This window comes from Maylandia zebra, unplaced genomic scaffold, assembly GCF_041146795.1.
Source record: "Maylandia zebra isolate NMK-2024a unplaced genomic scaffold, Mzebra_GT3a scaffold01, whole genome shotgun sequence".
Lineage (NCBI taxonomy): Eukaryota > Metazoa > Chordata > Actinopteri > Cichliformes > Cichlidae > Maylandia > Maylandia zebra.
The window spans coordinates 1,266,984-1,289,777 of record NW_027490031.1 but is presented as its reverse complement, the minus strand read 5'-3'; the positions used below and the strand labels follow the sequence as shown (position 1 = coordinate 1,289,777).

The 22,794-nt window shown below is 41.5% G+C and overlaps 1 protein-coding gene across 1 annotated transcript; it reads left to right on the top strand.

Moving 5' to 3' along the window:
* The first annotated feature begins 2,307 nt into the window (after nt 1-2,307).
* On the top strand, nt 2,308-18,952 carry LOC143415602 (ribonuclease inhibitor-like). Its single transcript, XM_076880893.1, has 6 exons — nt 2,308-2,534; nt 3,936-4,112; nt 12,485-12,658; nt 14,514-14,687; nt 16,467-16,635; nt 17,200-18,952. Exons 1-6 carry the CDS (start codon nt 2,449-2,451, stop codon nt 17,368-17,370), a joined length of 951 nt encoding a protein of 316 aa, XP_076737008.1. The 5' UTR covers nt 2,308-2,448; the 3' UTR covers nt 17,371-18,952.
* The last annotated feature ends 3,842 nt before the right edge of the window (nt 18,953-22,794 follow it).

Genomic DNA, 22,794 nt, shown 5'->3' with positions numbered 1-22,794 from the left:
TGGCTAAAAATAACTTAGCCTACTGGTAAGAGGGACGTTATTAGCTTTCCACATTCTGACACTTCAAAAGCTTCAGGAGCTTTCTGCTCAGCACAGCATCAGCACCACGGAAATACACGGATACATCCGTAGACTCGAGACAACACAATGCATTTTTGGGACTTTGAGGTGTATGGACCAATGTTTTATTTTCTGATCAAACCAGAAATCTTTAATGAGCAGCTAGATTTGTCTCGCATTAATGTGCTGAGTTAATGCCAGTGTTGCCAGTTGCAACATCGGAGCAGCTGGAATCCACAGCTGTGCGTGTTCATGGAGCTTGCATTTTCAATTGCTGGACATCACTACCTGACAAGTTTAACTGTGTTCAGAACATTGCAGAGGCCTTATTGACAGTACTTGGCTCTACATATCTGTGTGAACAGATTTTCTCTCACATGAGTGTCCTCAGGTAGCCGTCTGAATGCTGGACACTCGGAGACCTGTGTGTCTGAGTGGGAGACCAGAGATCATATTAACATGTGTGTCTCTGTATTAACAGACATGCCATATTGGCTTAGTTTATTTTTCGTATCATTCTTGTGAGTAGACCATAAATAGCATTTGTATTTTTTGTTGTACAGTCCATTTTCTGTTATGGATAAAAAGTGTCTTTTTTTGTTTCAAAATAGCTGATAACTATTCGCTGAGAGCTGCCAACATCTGCGAACAAATATGATTCTATAAAGTGGTTCTATATAGTGTGTAAATGTTAATATAGAGCGTTATTAAATTTATTGCTAATGCAATCATATGGCACACTGACCTCTGAGGAAATTTTAAATGGCACTCGCCATCAGAAAGGTTGCCTACCCCTGGTCTACACTCTCCCCGTTGTCCCGCAGGGTGTTAGAGATGATAGGACAGATTAGGGCTGTGCGATATAACGAAATATACCGGATGACGATATAAAAACGTCTATCGTTTCCTATCACGCTATCGTTTGTTTCATGGTGTCGTAAAATAAACTGTTTACAGCAATATTTTTTTCATCATTTTGATGGTCACTGTAGTGGCTATATTAATTTTTTAAAGTTCTCTCTTTCTCTTATATTTTATATAACCACACTATGGACGGACAAGCACCTGTTTTTACGTGTTGTCGTTAGCAGCAATGATGGTAAAACCATCACATGGCTCCGCTGTCCGCTTGTTTGTTTTCCACGTAAACCTTTCACAATAAAGCTCAAGATCCTGTTGAGACTTTTCAAAATAAACTGAATCACGGGAAAGAGTATGCAGTGTTTATGGATGAGAAGCAAAAAAGAGCCGTCAGGTGCTAAAAAATAAACCTTAGACTCAAACTTTGAAAGAAAATGGTGGCCGTTACAACTTATGTCTAAAAATGTATAGTTTCATGCATCGGAGAAAACACTCGACTCCAGGTAAAGGACACTCAGCTGGAAACACTTCACGCAAGGTGAGTTACCCGAGATACACAGAATTTACAGAAAATGTTACATTTTTATGATTTATATCGTTGTCAGGACGATAAATGTCTTATATCGGGATATGAGATTTTGGTCATATCGCACAGCCCTAGGAAAGATGTTGTTAGTTATATGTATAGTTTATTTGGCAATACTGAAGCTTAAATAATTCTACGCTACCATTCTCTTTTTTTTTTTGCCAAATCTCCGGCGTCTGACGTCACCTACAACATGGGTCGCTTAACTTTTCCCGTCACTTACCTCTGTACTTTCACTTTTGATAGTTTTTTATGACTGTTGTTTTGGGTTTCCCAGGGTTTAGTTGTGTTCCCTCTGTTTGGTGTATCCCCTTAGTGTAGTAGGTCTCTGAGTCTGTGTCATTACGTGTATGTGTTTCCATTTTTACTTTGAAGGTCTCCGTCTTATGTCAGTGTGTTCCGTTTACATTTCCCCTGCCTCATTTGTATACTTTGGTCTTTAAATGTGCCATACAAATAAATATGATATGATATTACATAGGCAAACTTAATTATTACATCTGAGAACAATGTGGATAAACAAGTGCTCATGGAGACTTATTTTATAAATCTGGATAATAGTCTAGATCAGATCTCACTGACAGACTGGACATTATGGAACCCTTAATGTGACGCCATCTTCCCTCCTTATCTGCAGATTAAAACTAAACAAAGATAGTTATTAAAAGTCTGCAGGTCTGCGAGAGAATGAATCATTGTGTCTTGTCAAACACAGTAAGAAGCTGAAGCACAGACGCGAAGAGTAGATGTTCATCAGATTATGATGTCACTCTTTTTGTCTTCATACATTCATACTGTGTTTATGATGCAGATTTTCTTCTTTTATAATAACACATTTTATTTTCTATAATCAAAGACAGACTAGTTCGGAATTCTCAGAAACTCACTGTGAAGTTATCGCCCCATCTCTGTCCAGCCCCTCCCATCTAACAGACCTGGACATGAGCGGAAACACCCTGCAGGATTCAGCAGTGAAGCTTCTGTGTGCTGGACTGGAGAATCCAAACTGTCGACTGGAAACTCTAAGGTGATTTCACTAATTGCAGCTCTTATCTTTATTTATATTTCATATCTTTGATTGAATTCTTTAGTTCATAATTGTTCGGGAAATGTCTGAAGACATATGTGAAGAATTTTGAGTGCTTAAAGTCTTTCCAAATGACTGAACAACAGTTTTTCCTTTCGACTTCAAAAAGAAGTCACAGACTTGAGCAGGGTTTATTTAAAGGCTGACAGTGGAGTGGTGATAGGGAGATGTTTGACAATCAGTACATTCACATTACAGCTGATGAAAGAATCTGTGTATATGATTAAACAGCTGATTGCTCACAGCTTGTGCACTGTTGGATCACGAGATGTTCATTTGGCTGAAATCTGTAAGTCATGATGCAGCCTCAGAATGGACCGAGTTCCCCAGATCACTGCAGCATCCTTAGCATGGAGGTTTCTTCCTCAGTCTTGGAGCCCCTAAAGGGTCCATCCACACCACCAGAGTCTTCTCCCTCGCCTTTCTCTTTGTCCTTGTACTTCAGTGGCTGTGCTGTGTCTGTTTGTGCAGTGTTGCTCTCCCATGGAAGTGCTAATGTCCCTGCCTTGAATAAGGTGCTGGTCTTTCTTCAGGTGGAAAAGCATCCTTCACTGACCAAATGAACAAAGGTCTAGAGCAGGGGTCCCCAATCCCAGTCCACGAGGGCCTGCAGGTTTTAGGTGTCCTTGATCCATCACAGCTGATTTAAATGGATAAATTACCTTCTCAACATGTCTTGAAATTCTCCAGAGGCCTGGTAATGAACTAATCATGTGATTCAGGTGTGATGACCCAGGGTGAGATCTAAAACCTGCAGGGACACCGGCCCTCGTGGACTGGGATTGGGGACCCCTGCTCTAGAGTTTGATCCCTTCTAGTATGACAGGAAACATGCTGATTAGAGTTTCAAAGTGTCTTTGCAAGCAGAAATTTGTCAAATGAGCCAGTATACCTAAGCGGTATAAGCAATCACCCCACATCAGTATTTAAAGGCTATACTGAGTCCTGAGTGTTGTTGTTGTTGCTTTTACTGTGCGTTTGCGAGCTGCAAAGCTGCAGCCATTTGTATGTAGCAGCAACTGTAATAATAAAAGTTTGCTGGAAAGCATGCGTACATGGTCCAGTCTATCATGCATCTATTACTCAAACTTGTAGTGAAGAGAAGTTGATCATCAGTGACACTGTCTTTAAAATACTCCTGTTAGAAATGTACAAGTTTAATATGAAAAATTATTTTCTCTTGTGTTATTTTCAAGCTGCTTCCTGTTGGTTGTTTGGAGTTTCCATTTTCTAAACTATAACATTTTGAACGTTCTTCAGCTCTGGACTGATTATGAAACACTGAATGACTTCAAGCACAGACTTTGTCTAATAAACTTAAAACTTTAATTATTTATACAGATTGGTGAGCTGTGGTCTATCAGAGATCAGCTGTGATTATCTGGCAGCAGCACTAAAGTCCAACCCCTCCCATCTGAGAGAGCTGGACCTGAGGTTGAACAACAAGCTGCTAGATTCAAGAGTGAAGCAGCTGTGTGGTTTTCTGGAGAGTCCAGGATGTGGACTTGAAACTCTGAGGTCAGTCTCCATGTTTTAGTTGTGGTGAGATGAATATTATGTGAAAGTTGTGCTTACACTAAACTGCAGACATAAGACTGATATTATACTGATCTACACTGAGGAGCTTCATGGTAAAGTCGGTTTTCTTCTTTTCTGAGTTAGTCCATTGACTATAGCAGAAAAATGTTCACATTTCAAGCACTTATACTCAATGCGTGGCCGTGGCCCTCCACAGGGCGCCAACCGGCCTGCAGAGCTTTCCTAATTCAAAATGAGGGGACCCTGACTAACTGTGTACCATTCTTCCTCACAGTTCTAGGTATCAGACACAACAATGAATAATCCACAGTGGACTTTCTTTAGCAGGTCAAAGGTCACGACACACAGCAATCTGTGAAAGTGAAAGAGATTGGAGCAGGAATCATTGCACATTTGCAAACTCACACTGCTGCATGGCATGCTGGGCAATAGTAATGTTAAACTGGGACTTGTCTCTGCTGAAGTTTGTGTTGATCATTATAAATTGGAGATAAGGAGCTAATTAATGTGCAATCAAAATTTGTCCGGGAGTTGGGTTTCCTTCTATCCACCTCAGTGTGTTGAGGAAGCTGCCACCACTGCTCTGTGAAATAAATAAAGTTATCATTGGATTCCAAGGTTGTTCAACATCAGCAGGTTAACCTTAAGCAGATGGTTCAGCATGTCTCAGGGTAATTGTGTGATCACAGTCCACTACCTCTAGCTGGTATGTTATTCACCGAATTGTTACGACCCCCTCTGCTAGGCGACAGGAGGAGAGTAACATACACAAGACCCACAGGAAAACTGAGTAAAGTTAAAGGTTTTATTGCAAACTTTAAACAGAAACCCGACAGGGTTGTTCAGCAGACCATTGGGCAAACAATTAACAAAAGGAAAAAAAAAGTCAAGATTAAAAGCTAAGGGTTAACTTGGGCAGACCGGCATCACAAAGCTCTACTAAAACCAAGTTCAACAGTATACCGAGTTTAACAAACAAAATCCAAAACTGCAAACAGGTTTAGCAAACAAAGTTCAAAAGCAAGGCAGAAGAGGAGGACACTGCATGTTCATTTCTGAGCAGCAGTCCCAGTAGTGCTGCTTCTTCTTCTTCCTCCAGTTTAACAGCAGCTTGCATCCATCGAAGATGCATTACTGCCACCGTCTGGTGTTACTTAGCCAGTCAACCACCTTTTCAAACGTGACTCCCCCCCCCACACCCATATCATTCTCCGGTGGTTACCATACCTTCTGCAGTTAATAAATACATGTTCAATTGTTTACATAACACCACACCAATTACATATCCCCATTAACCCTTTAAAGCCGGTCGGAGCAGGCACGCTCCATTTTGCGTAACTATTTTTAAATCCCGGTATCACTGCAACCACGTAAGCTAGCGCAATCATTTTTTTTGCATATGAAACCGGAGGAGTTGTACTTGCATCTTAAGCCATCAGCTTGTCCTAGGTCACAGTTTCCTTCCACATACTGTATTACTGGAACATCTAGAGAGCTGGGCCGGACTCTCTGGTACAGCACTCGACTGGTTCAAGTCCTACCTTAAGAACAGGAACGTCTATGTGTCAATTAGCCAATTTTCATCACAAAATATAGAAATCACATGCGGGGTCCCCCAGGGTTCCATCCTAGGGCCCCTCTTATTTAGCATTTACATGCTCCCGTTAAGCCAGATTATAACCACCAATAATATTATGCACAATTATGTAGACGATACTTAACTTTATATCTCAATGTCACCAGGTCATGTTGAACCTATCCAAACTCTTAATAAATGCATTGAGCAAATTAATTACTGGATGTCTCATAATTTCCTTCAACTGAACAATAACAAAACTGAAGTACTTATCTTTGGACCCAAAAAAGATCGATTAAATATCAGTAATCAGCTCAAACTGGTCCAACTAGAAACTACCGACCAGGCCAGAAATTTAGGTGTAATAATGGACTCAGACCTGAACCTCCAGGGCCACATAAAAGTTATAACAAAGTCAGCCTTCTATCACCTGAGGAACATTTCTAGGACTAAAGGACTTATGACACAAGGAGACCTAGAAAAACTCATGCATGCATTTATCTCTAGCTGCCTTGATTACTGTAACACAGTTTTACCCAAAAAATCAATTAGACAACTGCAGCTGATTCAGAACGCTGCTGCTCGTGTTCTCACTAGAACCAAGAAAATAGAGCACATTACTCTAGTTTTACAGTCACTACACTGGCTCCCTGTAGCTCAGAGAATAGACTTTATAGTGCTTTTATTAGTTTATAAATCCTTGAATGGGTTAGCACCAGAGTGCATTAGGATTCTGCTATCATGGTACAAACCATCCAGATCAGTTAGGTCCTCTAGATCTCCTCTATCAACCGTCCCTAGAACCAGAACTAAACATGGAGATGCAGCTTTTAGTTTCTATGCTCCTCACATCTGGAATACACTATCAGGAGAATGCAAAGCTGCAGAGACACTGAACTCTTTTAAGTCTAAAATTAAAACTTACTTATTTAGACTTGCTTATGAGTAACTGATCCTATTATGGCTCTCTATTTGCGAATGCTTTCTTGTAAATGTTTTCTTGTATTTTACTTTTATAGTGTTTTGTTTTATCTTTTATGTTTTATTTTAATCATGTAAAGCACCTTGAATTGCTTTGTGCTGAAAGTGTGCTATACAAAAAAAATTTGCGTCACCTTGCCTTGCCTTCCCTTAAGATAGGAAAAAAGTAGTAAACATGATTTAAATTCCTATATTATAGACTGAATTATGGATCAACTTATGTAATGAGGGGTCTCCAGATGTGACACAGACTGTGGACAGAGAGATCACTGACAGCAGTAATACCTCAGATATATTCCATCAGGGCCAAATTAGCAGCACAGAGGGAGTGTGGGTTGGCCCTGATCTCAGTACTGCTGAAATTAACATCCAGGTTAAAGATGACATGAAAATTTGGGGTCTCTGAATCAATGGGAAATACTGCTGTGAGTCAAACAGGTCCAAGAAGGAAAGTGAAGGGAAAGACGAAGTCTGGAGATGAGCGAACAAAAACCCTGATTGCGAAGTTGGTGTGAAGATTGTTCAAAGTCACACTGTGCCCAGACTACATTCTTATCAGCTGTTTCATGTGTTTGAGTGAATCTGTGACTGAACTGTAATAGTGTTCAAAAGTAAATGTGAGGAGGAAATAAATGAAAACAAAGTGTGATTAATGATGAAGAATGAGAAGAAGCTGAGACTCAGCTGTCATGCTGCTAATGTTTCTCAGGACCAGCTGTACATGTTGCATTTACCGTAAAGAAACTGGAAATCTGTGTGGAGCTGAGCCAGGGGAATTCTGAGGATCAGCAATAATCTCATGCAGCATAAACTCAACCATGTTTTAATATGTGTTGATATAGATGTGACTGGATCATATTCTGACTTTAGATATCCAAATATGGTTGACTTTAAACAACAGGATTATCTTGCTGATTAAAGTCCTTTAAGATGGCGCAGGCGAGGTCGGCTGCCGTACTGGATGCTCTGCCCCAACTTTTTCACTTTTTTTCTTTTTTCGTCACTTTTTCCTATATCTGCCATAATTTTGCATGGGCATCATGCAAAACACACAAATTCGCTACAGTAGAGACACCCTGGTTTCTATTGGTCTACAATACACAAACATTTCACCATGGAGATCCTGAGAGAGAACAAAGGACGCAACCCTAAGCGACGGCCTCGAGGGAAACGAGCTGGCATCAGGAACAGGCTACGGGCTCGCGCACACCGCGCACCCATGCCCAGTATCCTGCTAGCCAATGTTCAATCCATCGAGAACAAGCTTGATGACCTCAGAGCCAGAATTAAGTTCCAGAGAGACATTCGGGACTGCAACCTCCTCTGCTTCACCGAGACTTGGCTGAACCCAGCAATACCAGACCACGCCGTGCAGCCGGCGGGGTTCTTTTCGGTTTACCACATGGACAGGACAATGCAGTTGGGGAAGAAAAGAGGTGGTGGAGTGTGTTTGATGGTGAACAACAGATGGTGCGACAGCACAAACATCTCCCCACACACATGCTCTTGCTCGCCAATCTGGAACTTTTGATCGTTAAATGTCGCCCTTTCTATCTCCCTCGGGAATTCACTGCGGTCATTGCCTGCACTGTTTACATTCCGCCTCACGCGGACTCAGACACTTCCTTATGTGAGCTGCATGAGGTTCTCACATCAACAAACACTTCAACAAGATGCCACACTCATTGTTATGGGAGATTTTAACAGATTAAATCTCAAACGGACATTTCACAACCTTCACCAGCACATCAACTGCCTCACCCGGAGCACTAGGACATTAGACCACTGCACCCCATTCAAGAACTGTTACAAGGCTCAGCCCCTGCCGGCATTTGGAAAATCTGACCATGCCGCCATCTTCCTCATGCCTGCTTACAAACAAAGGTTAAAGCAGCAACCACCAATCATGAGGGAGGTCGCTCGCTGGACGGACCAATCAGTGTCCGCGCTGCAGGACGCACTGGATGACGCAGACTGGGACATGTTTCGGCGCAGCTCTGATGACATCAACATGTTTACAGAAGCGGTTATGGGATTCATCGGGAAACCACCAGAAAGATCTATCATCAGAACTTTTCCCAACCAGAAGCCGTGGGTGGATAAAAACATCCGCGACGCTCTGAGATCACGCACCGCTGCCTACAATGAAGGGCTCGTCTCCAGTAATATGGACCTATACAAGGCTGAGTCTTACAACGTGCGCAGTGCAGTCAGCAAAGCGGAGCTACGGGGAAAAACTAGAGTCACAGCTATGTCAGTGTGACTCTAGGAGCCTGTGGAAAGGACTGCGGACAATAACGGACTATAAACGACCAGCTTCTTCAATGATGAATGCTGACGCTTCACTGGCTGATGAGTTGAACACGTTTTATGCTCGCTTTGACGCGGCAGCAATTAAAACTACAAACAGCTGCACGCGCTCGGAGTACACCAGTGAAGAAAATGCATTCGTCATCACAGAGCATGCCATGAGGAACACCTTCAGGAGGGTGAACACCAGGAAGGCAGCAGGACCTGATTCAATCCCTGGCCGGGTCCTGAGAGCCTGCACTGACCAGCTAGCACCGGTGTTCACGGAGATCTTCAACCTGTCCCTGGCCCAAGCTGTGGTTCCCACGTGCTTCAAACAGTCCATTATTGTTCCAAAGAAACAACAGCCCGCTTGCCACAATGACTACCGTCCAGTAGCACTGACTTCAATTGTAATGAAGTGTTTTGAAAGACTGATGAGAGATCACATCACTTCGACTCACTTCAGTTTGCTTACCGGACTAATCGTTCCACAGACGATGCCATATCTCACCTGCTCCACACACCCCTGAGTCACCTGGACACTGGAAGAGGGAAATATGTTAGGATGCTGTTCGTGGACTACAGTTCAGCATTCAACACAATAATTCCCTCTAAGCTTTTCACCAAGTTGACGGATCTAGGACTCAGCTCATCACTGTGTCAGTGGATCCTCAACTTCCTCACAGACAGACCCCAATCAGTGAAGGTGGGAAAACAAGTCTCCATCTCACTCAGCACTGGAGTGCCTCAGGGCTAGGGATGGGTATCGAAAACCGGTTCTTGTTGAGAACCGGTTCCCACTGTTTCAATTCCTTGGAATCGTTTGCCATTTTTGCAAACGATTCCCTTATCGATTCCAGTCGCCCCGAATGACGTCACCACGTTGCGGAGCGTCATTTACCTGGCAGGAAACATGGCGCCTAAGCGGCTCAAACGCTCAAAAGTTTGATTATACTTTATGAGAACCGATGACAACAGGGCAACTTGCAAAGTAGATATTTCATTTAAGGGAGGAAACACTACGAATATGCAAAAGCATTTGCTCACAAAACACGCGATGACACGCGTTTTTAATTCCGCTCCGGACTCGTGACTCTCAACCCAGCAGCAGCGCTAACGTTTGCACGTCCTCTCCCGTTAATACGGCAGGTAAATAATCAACTAACAGTGCATATTATGTTAGCGCAATCTGCCTTATTACAAGACCTGCCATTACTGTACATGTAGGTGACCATGATGAGAGAGACAGACAGAGTCTGGCTGGCGCTCGCTGGCAGTTCTCGCTGCAGTCTACCGGTAGCGTCTCCTTTCAGGCCAGGATAGACTAATGTCACCGAGCAGTGTCTAAGTTTGTGGTCAAAGGCTTGCACCCATTTGCCACAGCAGATGCCCCCGATTTTTGATAAGTGAATGTGTTTAATTGTAGGCAGGGACATTACTGGATATTCTTGTGTAATTGCCACAGAACAATTTATGTTATACTTTGTTATTGCTACAGAAGAATGTTGCAGCTTTAAGGCAGGGATGACTCCTGGAGTTGCTTTCTCACTGCATATGCTTTATTTCACAATCAGATCGATTCGATAACAAAAACATACAGCAGCTCCTCTCCTACTCCTAGCCCTTCGCTGCGGTGGAAAAAAGAACGACTTCAATCCCCTTCAAGGAACATACGTACAAAATAGTTTTCCTGATACACCAATGGGGCGTTCAATGCCATCTTGTAAATATGAGTACTCTGGCAGAGTAACAGTTCAAATGAAAAATACACCAGAACAAACAAGCAAACAAAAAAAGAAGTGTGGGGTACCTTTGAACCAATGAACAAAGTATAACAATTTATACTTTTTAACATAACCCGACCCCGTCAATATGTGATATGTCTCACAAGAATATTTATTTTATTATTTTACATTTACAATTTTTTTTTTTCCTGGGGACCCTGTGACACCCCATTGAAGAGCCGTAGGCTGGATCTCTCAAGATCTCACTGTTGGGTTTGTAAGGCCATGTTACTCCTAAATTTCTATCTTGTTCAAAGAGAAGATATAAAACAAAGCTCTGAGCTAATCGACCTTAGTGTTCTCCTTTTTTAAAAAAAAAAAAAAGAATCGATAAGAGAATCGATAAAGAATCGAATCGTTAAACAGAATCGAAAATGGAATCGGAATCGTTAAAATCTTATCAATACCCATCCCTACTCAGGGCTGTGTTCTAAGTGTTCTAGTAACATTGTGAGGAACCTTGGAGTCATCTTTATACAGGATATGTCCTTCAATGCACATATTAAACACATATGTAAGACTGCTTTCTTCCATTTGCACAATATCTCTGAAATTCAAAATATCCTGTCTCAGAGTGACATAGTGATGCACAAATCATGAACGAATCGTTCACTGCTCGAGAATCACTTTACTGACTCATGAATCATGATTGACAAGCCCAACTGACTCACTGACTCATCCCTGTTGCTGTTAGCAAACTAATTCCATTAGTAGAAATATATCTACCTTATAATTAAAATTGTGGGGAAAATACCAACAGCCAGTTTTTTAACAAAAACATTTCTGCCCTGAACTGGAAGAAAAAACCCTGTGCATACATCAAGACAATAGCTGCTTTCTCTGCTAACATGCTCACAGCACATTTTAGCTACTCACCCCCTCCCTCCTGTGCTGAATCATAGCATAAACAAATCACTTATTATTACTTATTTTTCCTAGAGTAAAAGTAGAATGGGAGGCAGAGCCTCCAGTTTTCAGAGCTCTCATCTATTGAATCAGCTTCCAGTTTGATACAGGAGACGGACATTATATCTACTTTTAAGATTAGGCATTTTGCAAAAGCATTTAAATTAGGGTTGGATTAGGTGACCCTTAATCTTCCCTTAGTTATGCTGCACTAGGTGTGGGCTGCTGGGAGATTCCCATGATGCGCTGTTTCGTCTTCAGTCACCTTTCTCTCTCACAATTTGTTAATAGACCTCTCTGCAGGGAATCACACTTGTTATTATTTCTGTGGCTCTCTTCAACCACATGTATTTTGTCCTGTCTTCCTTCTTTTACACCAGCTGGTCACAGTAGATGGCCGCCCCTCCCTGAGCCTGGTTCTGCTGGAGATTTCTAGCTGTTAAAAGGGAGTTTTTCCTTCTTGCTGGCATCAAAGTACTTGCTCATAGGGGGTCATCAGAATCAGAATCAGAATCAGAATACTTTATTGATCCCTGGGGGAAATTATTTTTTGTTACAGTGCTCCATTTTAAACCAACATTAAGACAAGACAGACAATACACTAACTAAGAATAGTACAATAAGAATAGTCATACGACTGTTTTTCTGTTTATGTATTATTTTAGGGTCTACCTTACAATATAAAGTGTTTTAAGCTGACTGTTTTTGTGATGTGGCACTTAATAAATACGATTGAATAAACTGAATTATGAAACACTGAATGATTCCAATCACTTTTTCTAATTAACTTACAGCCTTCATTCTTTATACAGATTGGGGAGTTGTGGTTTGTCAAATATCAGCTGTGATTATCTGGCAGCAGCACTGAAGTCCAACCCCTCCCATCTGAGAGAGCTGGACCTGAGTAACAACAGCCTGCAAGATTCAGGAGTGGAACAGCTTTGTAGTTTTCTGGAGAGTCCAGGATGTGGACTTGAAACTCTGAGGTCAGTCTCCATGTTTTAGTTGTGGTAAGATGAATATGATGTGAAAGTTGTGCTGACACTGAACTGCAGACATAAGGCTGATATTATACTGATTCACACTGAGGATCTTCATGGTAAAGACTTCTCTGGTTTAGTCCATTGACTGTAGCAGAAAAATGTTCACATTACAACCCTTAAAAGAAGAAGAAAATTTTTCCACTGGATAATTAGCTGTAAAACTCTACTACTCTCCATTCCACCTTAATATTTGGTGGAATGGCACTGACACTGAAATAAAAACCAAAATGGCCATTTGCTTTACAAACAGCAGTCCAACATAAAACATACACACATCATACAAAACACAGTCCGACATCCAAATCTCCAACACTGCCAGCATGAATCATGGGTAAAGGAAAGGAGTAACACTCTGATATTCAGGGTTAGAATGACTTTCATAAACCAAACTATGAAGAACAAAGCTGCATTAGATAGCTTATATGAATGAATGAGTGGACAAAAGTGGACAGAGATCATTTTCCCAACCTACAGCCTTCTTTTTTCTTTCTTTGAAATTCCTAGGTGTTATGGTCCTGGGTCGGTGACCCAGTGTTTTTGTTTTTTGTACTTTTACTTTTGATTTCATCATGGATTGTGACTATTGTGTTTTGGTTTCTTTCCTAGTTTTTCTAGCTCCCTAGTTTTGTGGTACTTCCTGAGTTCAGATTTTTAGGTTTTGTTATTTGGTTTCTGAGTGTAAATTCTGTGCTCCCTCTGTTCTGTGTCTTCCTTGCCTGTGTATCCTTTCTAGTGTAGTCAGGTCTCTGTGTAAAGTCAGCGTCTCTGAGATTGCGTCTTCACGTATGTTTTGAGTTTCCTGTTTTATTGTGAAAGTCTGTGTCTTATGTCAAGGTGTTCAGTTTGCGTTTCCTCTGTCTCGTCTTGTCAATCAGAATCAGCTGTGCCTCCCTCCTGTGTGTCATTTCCTCGTTCCCATCAGTGTATTTTTAGTGTGTGTTCTCTCATGTTTGTCACTAGTCCGTCTGTGTTTCTTCCCTGCACTTTCTACCGGAGTCTTCCGTTCAGGTTCGCTTTGTTAGTCATTCCGAGTTTAGGTCACCTTTAGGTTTTGTTTTACTTGCTGTATTTCTGTTTGTGCCACCAGAGTGTAAATAAAGCTCGCTCACATCCAAGCCAGCGTCTGGTTCCCCTCTCACACTCACCACACATCTGCCACCATCACATTCATCTTTTGTCCTTGTTCTACATCCCCATCATGGACTTCACTCCTTTCCAAACCAGCCTCGAGTGTCCTTTAATAAGCTCCTCCTCTGCTTACTTTATCTCTCTTTGAACAAGTTTATATGTCTCAGTCTTTTTCTTATCTCCCTCATAACAAGAAAGCTTCTTCTGACTGAGAACATGTTTGAGTGCTTTACTAGTCACTGGGGAAAACTGTTCCTGTTTTCAAAGTAATCCTCATTTTTCCCGTGTGCTCAGTTTGAGCTCTCTTCAGTACTGTGATCTGATAGATCCAGAGGGGCCATCACATTTAAAAGCTCCACTAACGGAGCCACAACACATCCAATACTTAGTTTGTCATGTTGAACAAACTGGAAGAAATGATTCAAGGACTTAGTCACAGAACAGAGATTAAGATCTCCAAAATAAAACTCGCTGCATCAGGGCATGTAGTTACTCTGAAAATTCTGCAGTTTCCCGTTTGAACCGGCTTCATGTTGGCTTCAGCTCTTTGGAGTTTCCATTTTCTAAACTTCTACATTCTGAACCTTCTCAGCTCTGAACAGATTATGAAACACTGAACGATTTCAAGCACACTTGTCTAATAAATGGGTATCTTTAATTCTTTATACAGATTGTGGCGCTGTGGTTTGTCAGAGATCAGCTGTGATTATCTGGCAGCATCGCTGAAGTCCAACCCCTCCTATCTGAGAGAGCTGGACCTGAGTAACAACAGCATGCAGGATTCAGGAGTGAAGAAGCTGTGTGGTTTTCTGGAGAGTCTAGAATGTGGACTTGGAACTCTGAGGTCAGTCACCATGTTTTAGTTGTTCTGAGATGAATATGACATAAAAGTTTTGCTGACTGCAGACATAAGGCTGACATTATATTGATTCACAATGAGGATCTTCTTTTCTGCTTTCTACTTCTTTGGGTTAGTCCATTGACTGTAGCAGAAGCATGTTCACATTCCAAGCAGTGATACTCAATGTATGGCCCGCGGACCTCTACAAGGTCCCAACTGGGCTACCGAGTGGGCACGCTCTTTTTTGTGTAACTATTTTTAAATCCCAGTAGCACTGCAACCGCACAAGCTAGCGCAATCATTTTTTTTTGCATATGAAACCGGAGGAGTTGTACTTACATCTTATGCCATCAGCTTGTCCTAAGTCACGGTTTCCTTCCACATAAAGCTTTGCAAAAATTGCATATAAAGTGCTTGCAGGAACAAAAACAAGCGCGAACGATCGCATGTCCACCATTTCCTGCCCAAAACCGGAAGTGACGTCATTTTCGCGGAAAATGTAGTTTTTTACTTGTAGGCCTCAAGAGCATATACTGGTGTTTTTAGAAGTCATGTTTGACTTTATGCTTTTCTGAATAGTATCTGGGATGCTTAGAACTCGAATTGCACTGCTGGAAATAGTTTATTTGCTGTTTTCTTTGCAAATTAGCATCATAGGATTGTTTTTCGTTTTTCCTGCAGTATATAAAAATGGTGTATCTTAAAAATAAAACTATGAAGACACTCAAAAAAAAATTTCCTGTTGTTGTAAACTATTTTTTGCAACTTTTTTGTATTTAAAGTTTTGAGGGATAAGCCTCTTAAATTTCTCCAAGTAGAAATATATGTAAAAACACCAAAAACGATTTTCAATTATTTTGTAGTTTATTGCACTTTTTTGCAATTAATGTAGTTACTATGGACTTAATGCATACATATTATTAAAATATGGGCTATAACAGTTGTATTGATGTATAGCAACTTGGAATGCTCCCAAAAATGGCACTACAGCATGTAAAAATATAAAGTAAGCTCTGGCGGACTTGGTTCTATGGTAGGTCTTAAAGGGTTAACTGGGTACTGTTCTTCCTCACAGTTCTAAGTATCAGACACAACAATGAATATTCCGCAGTTTACTCTCTTAAGCAGGTCAAAAGTCATGGCACACAACAATTTAGAATAGAATAAATAATAGAATAAAATTAGGTATTGCACCGTGGTGGTGGTGTTGTGTAGTCTGTTAATGGAGTGCATGTGAGAGTTCAGAGTGGTTGTGGCTTTTGGGAAGAAACTATTTTTGAATCTGTCTATGTGCTCATGCATCTGTAGCCAGGTTGAACAGGTCAGAACCAGGTTGGGAGCTTTCCTAGATGATGTTTGTAGCTCTGCTGAGGAAGTGGGAGGAATAGATGTCCAACAGGGAGGAAAGAGAACAGCCAATGGTCTTCTGTGGTGTCTTGACTACTCTGTAAAGCCTCTCCCTGTCTGCCATGATGTGCTTCCGGAGGACTCTCAGCCAACTTTACAACTTTTAAAAGCGAAGCCATGTGATTCCTTGAATAAAAAACACTACTTGTTTTTAAGTCTTTTTATGATAAATGCACAACTTGAATGTGAAAAATTACGAGTTTTTTCTCATGATTTATTTGAAGCTGCTTCCTGTTGGCTTCAGCTGTTTGCAATTTCCATTTTCTAAGCTTCTACATTCTGAACGTTCTTCAGCTCTAAACAGATTATGAAACATTGAATCATTCCAAGAACGCACTTTGTCTAATAAGCGTACATCTTTCATTCTTTATACAGATTGAAGGACTGTGGTTTGTCAGAGATCAGCTGTGGTTATCTGGTAGCAGCGCTGAAGTCCAACTCTTCCCATCTGAGAGAGCTGGACATGAGTGGAAACTACAACCTGCAGGAACCAGATGTGAAGCAGCTGTGTGAGCTTAAGGAGAGTCCAGACTGCAGACTGGAGGTGCTGTGGTCAGTAGAGTGTTGAATTGAGTTTGTGGTGCTTCTGCAGTATTGTACTAAACAGTCAGCATGAAACAAAGATCCAGTGTTTCCTGTAAAGCTGCAGCTTCTCAGTGAAGCTGTGAGAGGAAAATGGTGACAAGCTTCAGGATTGGACACAAACACTTCCTGTTTCTGCCTGACCTTCCTACCTCTATGGTCACTTTATAGTAACGGCTCACATGCTCTGATCAAACACTGTCAACAGCCAATCAGCTCTCTGAAAAAAGCAGCATGCAGACCAATGACTGCATTCATTTCCAAGTTTAAAGCAGTGACGAACACAATGTGTAGGTGAGGAAGAATTTAGTTAGACCAGTTGTTTGGACGGAATTCCTTCAGTGAATAGCAGGAACCATTACATCTGGATTGTTGGGATTGTTTGGGGGTTTCCTAAAGAGCTCAGAGTGGACAGACCGAGGTTATTCTAATGAATGAAAGTCCAAACTAAGACTAGGAGTGAAAAACCTTTTCATGAACTTAAACACTTGTTTATATCCTCTGCTCTTCCTTCTTCTCTCTGCAGGTGGAGGTCATGGTAAACAGGATGGTGTGTGTGCTGAGAGAGGAGGAGCTGTGTCCTGGTGATCTATTGAGGTTGAAGCAGCAGTGCAGAGACACTCTGACTGGGCCATGTTACTGTGAGGTGGAGAGGAGAGGAAAGCTTCATCCAGCAGTGACTAACAGAGGAATGTAAAGAAGTGCAGATGATTGTCAGTGCTGCAGACTGATGTGTGTATCTTTTTTGTGGTGAATTTCCGCAAAGTGGTTGGCTCGCCGTCTGTCACGACCATAATCTCATCCAAAATTTTCTGAAATATTTTGACCCTTACGAGCTTCAGCAACGAAGCAAAAATCACCTAATGCAACACACGTATGTAAGTCCTGGACCAAATTCCATGCAGCATGTTGACTCCTATAACAAACTGAAGCCTTTTGGAATCTGTATAAATGGAGCCATTGATGGCTTTTTGAGAGTTTTGATTTGGCTTCATGCCTATTCAACAAACAGTGATGCCAAAATCAACACACATGCACACACACAATGACTGATTAAAAGAATATAAGCATGGTCACATAACCCAATGCCATTCAGACACGTAAACAATATGAGCTGCTTGTCCAAAAAACATCCAGAAAAGCAGTCATTGTCTTTTAGTTCCTGGAGACGATTTTTCCAGTGCTGAGCATGATGTTGTCTCAGAGAGGCTAACCAGCCTTCAATACACTGATTCTGATTGCTGGACCCAGTAATAAGAATTACAGAGAAAGAGAGACACAGAGCGAGAAAAAAAAGTTTGCTTTAACACCCACCATGCACATAAACCATGCTCATTATCATTGTGTTCAGGATATGAAAAAATGTATATTTCATGCATGCATATTAGGCAGTATAAAATCATAATGCCTAAAACAATTCATGTTCAACAATTCCTTTAAATTTTCCACAATATCATGCATCTACCACTGTTCTTGTTGTTGAGTATTTCTGATAAACTCCTCAACAGTCTTTGTGGATGTTCATGTTTTACAAACTGTCTATGAGAAGCTGGAGACGTTTCTGCTCCACATCCACTGAGTAGCCGCTCACTTTTGTTTTAGCCCAGGAGCCCACATACAGGTGACATCATTTCAAAGAAACAAGGCCTCATTTGTCTTTGGTCTATGGGTCTCTTTGGGCCTCAACACAGGCTTCATTTGGACACGCCCCCTGTGCTCAACACAGAAGATACATTTCATCATTACATTAACTATGTAATGCCACATGGAAAGCATTAGCTGCAGTTAATATAACATACTATGATGTATGTGGTTTGTACCTGTAAATCCAGGTAGTTGTGGTGTTGCATGTGTTGGATGTACATTTGCTTTTACTGGCTTGGAACCAGCTGTAAAAATGCATCATGTTGACTTTGCTCTTAACTGGTCTTATCATTAAGAGGCGCTGTTTGCATTAGCTAATGTGAAAGCTGTAACAGTGACAGACTTGGTTAAATGAAGGTTTATTTGTCTTCATGAACACATGATCAGATTATAGAGCTCATATGGAGTCATGACACAAACATGGTTTTACCTGCTTTTAGTGACAGGCTTTGTAATTCAAGCTGAGGATACAATGGTGTGATACAAAGATTTACAGCACATGAAGCAGAAACATTAAAACCATCACCTTATCTGAACTAAATACAACAAACATCCTGCTACAGTTTAATAATGAACCAATCCAGCAACAATGAAGGAAGAAACCAAGATGCTCCTGACTCTGGTAAAGGAGAGGACATGAAACACAGACTGCTCTCTGCAAATGTCTAAGCTGCAGGTAACAATCTGTTGGTCATTTTCAAACCCAGAGACTGTAAACACTGAGCAGAAACACAGAGTTCACCCCAGAAAATCTACATGTGCAGCTAAGAAGTGACTTTAGGTTTAAACTTTAGTGTTTTATACAAATAAAATTAAATGTCTCATTTCTCCTCTGACTGACCCACTCGTGCTGCCCTCCTGTGGTCATGGCTGCAGACATGCCACAGGCTTCAGTCCTTCCCCCTGAAGCCCACCTCTCATAGCACACTACATAATCAGTGACCCAAAGCCACAAACGTGCAGCACAGCTGTACTGCAGTCCCAGCCACACGAAAGGAGTCGAGGCGTTTTTGGCTCTTTCCTGGACCCATCGCTGCTCCTCAGGGTTGCTGATTGTAACCAGGTCATTGTGTTTCTGTCTGCAGTAATTCAAGGCTTTCTCCCAGGTTTTGTTTTCCCTGATCAGAATCAGCTTATCTGCCATAAAATCACAGAAAACATGAAAATGAGTTAAAGCTGAATGCCATTGTGCACTCTGTGGCAGCTTCGAAAGAAACAGCTTTATTTGTTGGAACAAAATATGTCAAACAAAATACTAAACAAACAAAGGAAAAACTAGGAAACTTGAAAGATCCAAGGTAAAACAGATATACAAAGCAAGATGGCAGGCCCCGTGGATAAAGGAAGCAAAACTGAAGTCAGCACAGGCAGAAAACACAGGGATGGGACTAAAAGCGTAAACAGCCACAGAGACAGAACACAAAGAGAACAGAAAGGGACTGAAAGAATCATTGGGTAGGTTATTGGACCGACTGGAAATGGTGGGAACAAACATGAAAAACAAGAAATATAGTACTAAAAATGTAAATACTGGAATCTCAAAAGCAATTTAAAGAACTTATACAAAGCTAGAATATGCAAATCCCCGAAATCCAAAAGAACAAGTCATAAAACCATAATAAACACAAAACCCGGACAAAGACCCAGGACTATGATACGGTATGGTAGGTCCAGTTTTAGGCAAAGAACAAAGAAAAAACATTTCGGTGATTCTTCAGATGAATCAGTCGCTCTACAGAGAAATCTCTGTTCCAACCATCAGCTAAACATCTTCACCTGCAGAAATAAGTGGCTGAAGAAACACACTGACCTAAATCCTCTCAGAGACTCCAGCAGTTCATCTGTTGGACAAACAGCTGAGATAAATCTGTGTAAACTCACCATCATAGCAGAAGAAAGGCTTTCTGTGGTCACATCCAGCAGAGCTCCATCTTCCTGATCTCTCTAACAGAGTCGTAGCACATGTCCTGTTGTTTAGTCCATCATTAAATGAGTCCATGTCCCAGTATCTGAAAGAGAAATTACTCCCATCTGACCACCTCCAGCTGTCTCTGAACATCTTTATCAGCTAATTTGTCTCATTCTTAAAACTGCCTCTTTCAGGAACATGTGATATAACTCAGATTATAAACTAGATTATAACATTATTAAATATTGTATTATCATATTACTGTCCACATATTCTCACCGTCATAGCAGATGAACTGCAATGTGTGAGTACATTGAACATCTGCCCACTTGTCTACTGCCTTCACACAGTTCTCAGGGTATGCTTTGTCATTTGGCTCTTTATCTCCCCAACAGGTCTTATTTTCAGTGTATTCCTCCCCCGGCAGAGACCAGTGCCACGTCCTGTTGTCTCCTGGCTTGCTGTACAGTCCAATCCAGGCTTCTGTTTGATTCTGTGCAGAGTCTTGAAGTCTTCTCATGTCTGTCAGGTCAAACACTTTGGCCAGGTCTGTGTACTTCTCTCTGCAGTATGCCCGTGCTTCATCCCAGCTCATCTCTTCTTTAATAAAGTGGTACTCATACAGGTGACATGTGATGAAGACACACTGACCTGAAACAGAAGAAATACTGTTGAATATCTGCTGATACAAGCAGGAAACTCATGTTCCCATCAAACTGTCCAGTTTACAGGTCAATCCTTGATTTTCTCAGTAAGAGTTCATTTGTTTAATGAGTCCTGATCAAACTAAAGGATTTCAGGTGGAAACAATCAGGAGCCCTGGTAAAATGATCACTCACCCATCAGCAGAAGCAGAAACAGACTCCACTGCATCATCGCTCTGTCACATGAAAATGACTTTTCTGTCATTTGGAGGAAACAATGAATCCAGCAGCTCTTCAGTGTTTGATGGACACGCAGCACTTTATATTAAACACAGATATCTAGTTTGTCACACACTGCTGTAAGAAATATATGATTGTTCTTAATAAATGATTATCTGTTTAAAATTGTCCAAGAAGAAAAAAGCAACAGTTCAAATGTGGTCCACACAGCACCTCTGTACACAAACATGAAATGAGCCTGCAGGTTTGAAACTTACATCTGGTTCTTCTCTGGTGTTCATGCAGACAGCTGTGCAGTAAATAACCATCTGTACTAACACACTCTCTCTTTGTACTCAGCATTTCAATATTAAGATACAAATTTCCCTCTGACACAAAGACACAGTGTATGTATGGCTTATGACTTGTTCATGGAAAAAAGACACAAAGCACCTCACTGTGGACTGTCCAGCAAGCAGGAACAGGAAGTTTTATTCTAATTTCTAAAAAGTATTTCCTTGTTTGTTGGGGTGATTGTGTTTATAGTGGGGCAAAAAAGTATTTAGTCAGCCACCGATTGTGCAAGTTCCCCCACCTAAAATGATGACAGAGGTCAGTAATTTGCACCAGAGGTACACTTCAACTGTGAGAGACAGAATGTGAAAAAAAAAATCCATGAATTCACATGGTAGGATTTGTAAAGAATTTATTCGTAAATCAGGGTGGAAAATAAGTATTTGGTCAATAACAAAAATACAACTCAATACTTTGTAACATAACCTTTGTTGGCAATAACAGAGGTCAAACGTTTACTATAGGTCTTTACCAGGTTTGCACACACAGTAGCTGGTATTTTGGCCCATTCCTCCATGCAGATCTTCTCGAGAGCAGTGATGTTTTGGGGCTGTCGCCGAGCAACACGGACTTTCAACTCCCGCCACAGATTTTCTATGGGGTTGAGGTCTGGAGACTGGCTAGGCCACTCCAGGACTTTCAAATGCTTCTTACGGAGCCACTCCTTTGTTGCCCGGGCGGTGTGTTTTGGATCATTGTCATGTTGGAAGACCCAGCCTCGTTTCATCTTCAAAGTTCTCACTGATGGAAGGAGGTTTTGGCTCAAAATCTCACGATACATGGCCCCATTCATTCTGTCCTTAACACGGATCAGTCGTCCTGTCCCCTTGGCAGAAAAACAGCCCCATAGCATGATGTTTCCACCCCCATGCTTCACAGTAGGTATGGTGTTCTTGGGATGCAACTCAGTATTCTTCGTCCTCCAAACACGACGAGTTGAGTTTATACCAAAAAGTTCTACTTTGGTTTCATCTGACCACATGACATTCTCCCAATCCTCTGCTGTATCATCCATGTGCTCTCTGGCAAACTTCAGACGGGCCTGGACATGCACTGGCTTCAGCAGCGGAACACGTCTGGCACTGCGGGATTTGATTCCCTGCCGTTGTAGTGTGTTACTGATGGTGACCTTTGTTACTTTGGTCCCAGCTCTCTGCAGGTCATTCACCAGGTCCCCCCGTGTGGTTCTGGGATCTTTGCTCACCGTTCTCATGATCATTTTGACCCCACGAGATGAGATCTTGCGTGGAGCCCCAGATCGAGGGAGATTATCAGTGGTCTTGTATGTCTTCCATTTTCTGATGATTGCTCCCACAGTTGATTTTTTCACACCAAGCTGCTTGCCTATTGT

Coding starts and splice junctions, on each gene's coding strand:
- LOC143415602 (XM_076880893.1), top strand. CDS start 2,449: ATGAGCGGAAACACCCTGCAGGATTCAGCAGTGAAGCTTCTGTGTGCT. Junction 2,535..3,935: donor TGTCGACTGGAAACTCTAAG/GTGATTTCACTA, acceptor TTATTTATACAG/ATTGGTGAGCTGTGGTCTAT. Junction 14,688..16,466: donor TGTGGACTTGGAACTCTGAG/GTCAGTCACCAT, acceptor TTCTTTATACAG/ATTGAAGGACTGTGGTTTGT.